The sequence below is a fragment of the Cajanus cajan genome, chromosome 6, assembly GCF_000230855.2.
Source record: "Cajanus cajan strain Asha chromosome 6, NIPB_CcT2T_4, whole genome shotgun sequence".
Lineage (NCBI taxonomy): Eukaryota > Viridiplantae > Streptophyta > Magnoliopsida > Fabales > Fabaceae > Cajanus > Cajanus cajan.
Window position 1 is genome coordinate 22,755,257 of NC_138522.1, and position 7,156 is coordinate 22,762,412.

The 7,156-nt window shown below is 34.0% G+C and overlaps 1 protein-coding gene across 1 annotated transcript; it reads left to right on the top strand.

Moving 5' to 3' along the window:
• Positions 1 to 989: 989 nt before the first annotated feature.
• Positions 990 to 1,770, top strand: LOC145958849 (isoleucine--tRNA ligase, cytoplasmic-like). Its single transcript, XM_083076390.1, has 3 exons — positions 990 to 1,179; positions 1,327 to 1,394; positions 1,621 to 1,770. Exons 1-3 carry the CDS (start codon positions 1,095 to 1,097, stop codon positions 1,753 to 1,755), a joined length of 288 nt encoding a protein of 95 aa, XP_082932516.1. The 5' UTR covers positions 990 to 1,094; the 3' UTR covers positions 1,756 to 1,770.
• Positions 1,771 to 7,156: the final 5,386 nt, after the last annotated feature.

A 7,156-nucleotide genomic window follows, 5' to 3' on the forward strand; every position in this document is an offset into this window, starting at 1 on the left:
GGACTACCGAAAACTAGGGTTTCTTTTGGGGATTTTCTTATTGTTGCGTTAATCGCCGTCCTGGATCCACCATTTGGCTTACTAGTTTCAGTTGTTGCCTCCTCTCACTCTTTTTCTTACTATGATTTGTTTTTGCGTTATTTGGCGTACTAATTATGAGAGAATGATAGTAAACCGTTTTTTGTTGCATCCATTGAAGTCTCTTTGCTTGAACACGTGACATAATAGTGAAATAATTTGTCAAATTTCCTACCTAATTTGTTGATTTTCATCAACACGAGCACGTGATGTTACATGTTGATCGATTTAATTTGGGTTATTTATAAGTACAAGGGCTCTGAAATTAGTTAAGGATCTCTAACATTGGATATTTGAACCTCCCTCGACTATAAAAAAATTGATAACTTGACAAAACGGGGGTTATGTGAATGCAAGTATCTTTTTTCTTCTTTTTCCCCCCCATCGTTTTGAACTCAGCCTCTTGGATAGAGGGTTCATTATGGAGAGGAGGGAAATCTTATTGAACTTGTTGAATACTAAAATACTAAATATTATCTGTTCTTTATGGTTAGCTTGGAGAGGAGGGAAATCTTATTCAACTTGTTGAAGTTATAGTATTCTCAGGTCGGGGGAGTCAATGAAATTGGTTTAGGTCCTGTTTGGAGAAGTTAGATGAGAGTTTTTATGAAAGCTGAAGTGCATAAGTTGATTTTAACCTATAAGAGAAGTTTAATTCATTTTATCTTTTCTTTTTATTTTATTATTTCTTATGGAGAAGTTTATCCAAACAAAATCATAGTTATCATAAAGGTATTTTCCTATTCTAAAATTTTACCGAATGCTCTCATGAGTACCTTCAGTAACATTTTTTTTGTTTTCTTTAAAACACCTTCCAATAGCACTCTGTTCCAAAACAGATATCCTTGTCAAAATTGTTCCAAAACCGATAATTTACTTTAATGTTTGTCTACCTATATAAAGTGACAATCAGATGCAGTTTTGATTTTATAGGCACGTGAAAGGGTGATTTCTAGATGCAGTTTCATGGGGTTTTCCCTTAAAGTGTAGACTGTGGACTAGTAAACTAGTGCCTTATGCTCTATGTTTTTATTCAGGTTCTCCGTGATTTTAAACGACCTGATGGTTTGACTGAGAATGAGGTTGATGCTGCTGGAGATGGTGAGAATCTTTAATAGCTAATGATAGCTTCCCTTTCTGCAGTTATGAAAATGATTAATGTTTGAAATAAGCTGATTGCTATGGTGTAGTAATTCAGTTATGATTTATGACAATTTTCATGATGAGCATCTGTCTTTTTTTTTTTAGGTGATGTTCTAGTTATATTGGACTTGCGCCCTGATGAGTCATTGTTTGAGGCTGGTGCTGCTCGAGAGGTAAAATAATTCCCATCGAAGAAACATTTTAGCAAATTCTTTAGTCTCAATGAAGTGTACCGATGCAATGGAACAAACATCCAAATCCAATTTATTTATGCTATTTCTTACAAAAATCTCTATGTTTTGTTTTATCATGGCTTTGCTTCAATTTAAATATTCGTTACACCTTTTAAGGCTTGAAATTAAGTTAAATCAATTGATTTATTTGGGTTTCGATGTACAGATTGTGAACAGGATTCAGAAGTTACGGAAGAAAGTTGCTCTTGAACGAACTAACATGGTGGAGGTTTACTTTGAATCATTAGATGATGAAAAATCAATCTCTCAGAGAGTTTTGCATTCACAGGTAGAGAATTAAGAGATCAATAAATGGCATTGAAATACTATGCTTGTGTTTTTTTTTGTAAAGCATTGCTGGACAGCCCGCTTTGTTTTTACAAATTTCTATTCTTAATTTCTTATTCTATCAAAATGATATATTTGGGGTATTTAAATATTTAATTTCTTTATTAGTTTATATTAATTAATTTTACAAGTAACAGGCATTTGCCTTTATGTCTTTACTTGTACTTTGGTAATATGCCCTGAGATCTTTATTTGATCATAGATTTCAGTTCCAGCTTTTGCGTGTGTCTTGTTGTTCTTGTAACTTCATTTTGTTCTAAATTCAAATTATTCAAATAGTGGGGTAGCAGAGCAGTGGTCCTGGTTTATTTATCTATTTTAAGTTTGTCTTGGTGTTTATTTTTTAAGTAACTCATATATATATAACTTGTATTTTATATTTGTGTATAGCATGTAGAATGTTAATAAAAACAAAAATAACAAATTATAAAGAAAGTAAAAAAACCTGAATTTTGGTGGTGTTTATGTTGTGGCTGAAGGCTGTTTATAAGATATTATAACTGCAACAATTTTTTCCAACTATGTTACTCATTTAACTATTATAAGATTCATATTAAATTGTTTTTTTTTTATTTCAATAGACTTTTAAAATCGGTTGTTACATAACTGATTTTAAAAGTCTTGACTTTTAAGATCGGTTAAAATCATAACCGATCTTAAAAGTCAAGACTTTTAAGATCGGTTATATAACAACCGATTTTAAAAGTAGACTTTTAAGATCGGTTGATAACCGATCTTAAAAGTCTATCTTTTCAAAATCGGCTCTTTTAAGATCGGTTCCATAACCGATTTTAAAAGTCCAAAATAACCGATTTTAAAAGCCTTTTTTCCACTAGTGAGTGCCTAAAAATTTGACCTAAAAATACTACAAAATTAAGAAGCACTAGTTGGAATATGCATGGGAACACCTCTTGTTTTGTAAAAATATTTTGGAAGAAGTTTTATTAGCCTAAGACCGAGAGCTATATTTTTTAAAAAGGAATTTAAACTCCTGATCATTAAAATAAAAAGAAGTGAAAAATATCTTGCAAAAAGAAAAGAAAGAAAATAGAAAAAGAAAAGGCTAAAAGGAGTGAAAAACTAGTGTAACTAGCTCTCGGTTTTGGTGAGTGTTTTCCTTTAGAATTTTCAGTCCAGCCACATATTTTGTGTCTTATTTTTGTTTTTAATCTTAGCTTTGATTTTGTAATCCATTCTAGTGCCTTTGATAGGTTATCCTTTATGTGCTAGCTTTTCAAATTGTGCCTTAATTTTTTGCTTGTCAATTTTGTTGAACTCCTTCTAGTTTGTCTCATTTCATTCCACCAATTGGTGTAGCTATTCTAAATTGTGCCTTTTCAAGTTTAGCACTAATATTCCAGCAATTGAAGGTGTGTTGAGTGCTTCTTGAAAGGTGTAGAAGGCCAAGTCAAAGGAAGTCAACTTTGAAGGCTTTGGTGGTTGCTTAGGGAGCTTGTTCTCTCTTAGTGGAAGGTCTCTTGGAAGATAAACACTTAGAAGTAACCAATATCAAGGTTGCTTCTAAAAGAAGAGTGATACACTAGTGAGGGCTGCAATATTGGTGGCTGGAATTGGAAGAGAAGGAGCAATCAATTTTTTAAAAAATTTTGTGAACTTTAGAGACTAATTTTAGTGACAAAAATTTTTGTTTCTAAACCTATTTTCCTTACAAAATCTGTCTCTAAATTTGTCTCTAATTAGTGGCTAATTTTGTTTTCTTTAAAATTAAGTGCAGCCACTAATTTCATTTGATTGTGAATTTACATTTCATTTGGTGTGAATTTACATTTAATTTGAATGTGAATTTGCGTTTCATTTGGTGTAAATTTACATTTCATTTTCTTGTAAATTTTTAATTCTCATTTTTGTACAAGACCTTTATTAAGGAGTGTCTTGGAGTGCCTTTGGTGTATCTCCATCTCTCCTTAAGTGTTTCAAGTAGTAAATCCGTTAGTACCTATGAGAGGGTCCTTGGAGGTCTTTGGTGCTTTCCAAGCTCTCACCTAGGTTTAATTGCTTTCAACGTCTAGTTTATGTTTCCTTGTCTTTAAGTTTTCATGCAATTTATGTTTTCAGCAATTTAAGTTTTCAATCAATTTATGTTTTCTTGCCATTTATGTTTTCAAGCACTTTATGTTTTCAAGCATTGATTAATTGTACACTTTAGGCACTTGCTTGTTATTTTTCTTTGAAAAATATCTTTGTGAAAATTGCTTTGTGCAAGGCAAACATACAAGGGGGTTTAGAGATTTTTACTTGAAGAGGCTTGGTTATTAAGTGGCTCTTTAGTAGCTCACCTCCCTCCAAAGTTCAATTTGTACTCTTATACTTCCAAGTGCCAAGTCTAAGCACTTCCCAAAAATAATATTTTCTTAAAAACTATTTTTTTGTGAAAAATATTTTGGTCTTAAAATGTCTCAAGATTCCTCCTATAGTGAAAGTGATGGCTCTCCAAAAAGTCTTTCATACATTACAAAAGAGCTCAAATCACTTAAACTATAGAAAAAGCAAGAGTTTCTTCAAAGAGAAAGAGATAAAATTGAAAGAGAATGCCAACTTGCTTATCTTGAGGAAGAATTGAGAATTCTAAGGCAAGAAGAAGAAAAGCTGAAAGAAGACATGAGAAAACATAAAAGAAGAAATAGGAGTTTACACTCTCAATATTCTTCTCCCAATGAGAGTCTAAACATGGGAGAGCACCATCAACCTACACCTAGTTGAGTTAGTAAACCTAGGGAAGTCAAGGTTGACCTCCCGCCATTTTATGGAAAGGATGATGTTGAATCATACCTTGATTGGGAGATGAAAGTTGAGCAACTCTTTGCTTGCCACAAGGTAAGTGAAGAAAGGAAAGTCCATCTGGCTACCCTTAGCTTCCAAGGGCATGCCATGTATTGGTGGACAACTCTAGAAAGAGAGAGATGCCTCCATAATGATCCTCCAATTCAATATTGGAATGATCTTAAGAGTGCTATGAGGAGGAGGCACATTCCCACCTACTATGGAAGGGAGCTTATGAATAAGCTCCAAAGGCTCCAACAAAAGGATATGTCAGTAGAACAGTACAGGCAACAAATGGAGTTTTGAATGATGAGGGCTTGTATAAGGGAAGAGGAAGCCACTACAGTAGCCAGATTCATGAGTGGTCTTAACTTAGAGATTAGAGACCAAGTGGAGCTACTACCCTACAGGGACCTAAATGACTTGGTCCAACTTTGTGTAAGGGTAGAACAACAAATATTGAGAAAATCTTCTAAAAGAGAAAACTCCTACTCTAGATCTCTTAAGAAAAACTACATGGAGGAGGAAAAACCTTTTGAAAAGAAAATTATTTCAGAACCCTCCAAAGAATTGGCTAAAAAGAAAGAGAAAAATAAAGAAAAGGATAAAGATCTCATCACTCCACACTTCTTACTCTTCTTACACTTACACTTACACTTCTTACTCTTCTTACTTCTCTTTTCTCCACCACTTGAAAACCTCTTTATTAATTGTTTGGCCTCTGTTTTAAGTGCTTATTCTCTGTATTCAAAGAAAAGAAAGAAAAGAAAGAGACAAAAATACAAGAAAAATAAAAGAAAACAAAAAAGAAAAACCTAGAAAAAGAAAAGTGAAAACAAAACTCTAATAGTAACACTTGGCCTTGAATTTTTGTGTGAATTTTCTTGAGGTTTTCTTGATGTCCAGTGGTTGGAAAAAGATTTTAAAATACTTAAAATCATAGAACAATTTTTTTTTGTTTTTATAATCCATTCTAGAGCCATTCCTAGGGTTATTCCTTTATGTGCTAGCTTTGAAATAAACCCTTAATTGTTGCTTTGTGTCTTCTTGGCTTTCTTTGTTTTGTCACATTAATTCCTATAAGAGTGTAGCCTATTCTAATTGTGCATTTTCAGTTTTGATTTCTTGGCCTCTACTCTCTCTTGTTGATTGTTAAGCCTTGGTGGGACATAACTCTTTTTCAAGCCATTACACTTGGAAGGAAGAGTTAATTGAGGCACATTGGATTAATCTCAAAGGACACTTGAAGAAGATTGAGGTACAGATTACTTGAGTGAAACACCTTGGAAAGGCTCACTTGTTTGTTCCTTTTTGCAGCCAAGAATTGTTTTTAATTTTAGGTCAAAATTAGAGACGGATTTTGGAAGGACTTGGAGACGAATTTGAAGAACTAGTGACGGATTTGGAAGCCTAGAGACGGATTTGTGGAGACCAATTTTCCACCTTCAAATTGGTCATTCATCTTGACTCCAAGGCTATTCCAAGCTTGTTCCCGACCTCCCTTGGTGGAAGTTCTTCAAGAATTCTTGATTTTTGTTGCTTCCTTTGTTTGTAACTCCTTAACCCTGCCTTGGGTTAACTTTTAATTTCCTTTGTTAAGTCAAACCTATATTTTGGAGTGGTTGTTTGGGAAAACTCTTTGATTAAGTCCCACCACTTCCTAAATAGTTCTAAATAAAGATTCCTAGATACGTTTAGTACTTGTGGAAGGGTCCCCAAAAGGCTTCAAGTGTCATTTGGGCTTCCACTAGGAGACGCCTAGTTTACTTGCTTTCATAAACCGTTTAGGACTTGTGGAAGTGTCTCAAGGGATTCTTAGTGAGACTTGGACTTCCACCCTAGGACCATACGACTAGTGTATGCTTTACTTGCTTTCCTTTAACTTGTTTTAATTCTAAGCTCGTTTAGAAGGCTTCCTTTGCCTAATAGGGGTTGCGTGCACACACACACAACTACTTGACTTGCTTGTGTGAAAAATTTGTTTTGTGAGACAAGTATATGGGGGTTTAGTAATTTCCACTTGAAAAGGCTTGGTTATTAAGTGGCTCCTTGTAGCTCACCTCCCTTGATAGTGCAACTTGTATACTTAGACCTCTAAGTACTTAGTCTTACACCTAAAAGAGAAAACATTTTGTGAAAATCTTTGTCACTCAATTTGCAAAATTTATTAAGATTTGTGAAAACCTTTCTCTTGCAAAAATGAGTGATCATTCTCATGAAAGTAGTTTGCATGGTCATAATTCTCCTAGAAGTCATAGAAGAACTAAAAATGAGCTTAGAGAACTTAGGGACTATATTAGAAAAAAAGAGATAGAAAATGAAAAAAATAATGCAACAATAAGAGAGTTGTTGAATAAACTTGTGGTGGGGGGTGAGACTAGCGAACCCCATGCCAATAAGGGTCATGGGCCTCCTAAGCCCAAAAGACATGATGGTGAAGGACCTTCTAGGCCTCATAAAAATAAACATGATGAAGAACCATCACGGCCCAAAAGCCAACATTCACACACCCACTATTCTACAAGTGAAGGGTTTTATAGTAGTCACCATCATGATGATTACTATCAAAGACC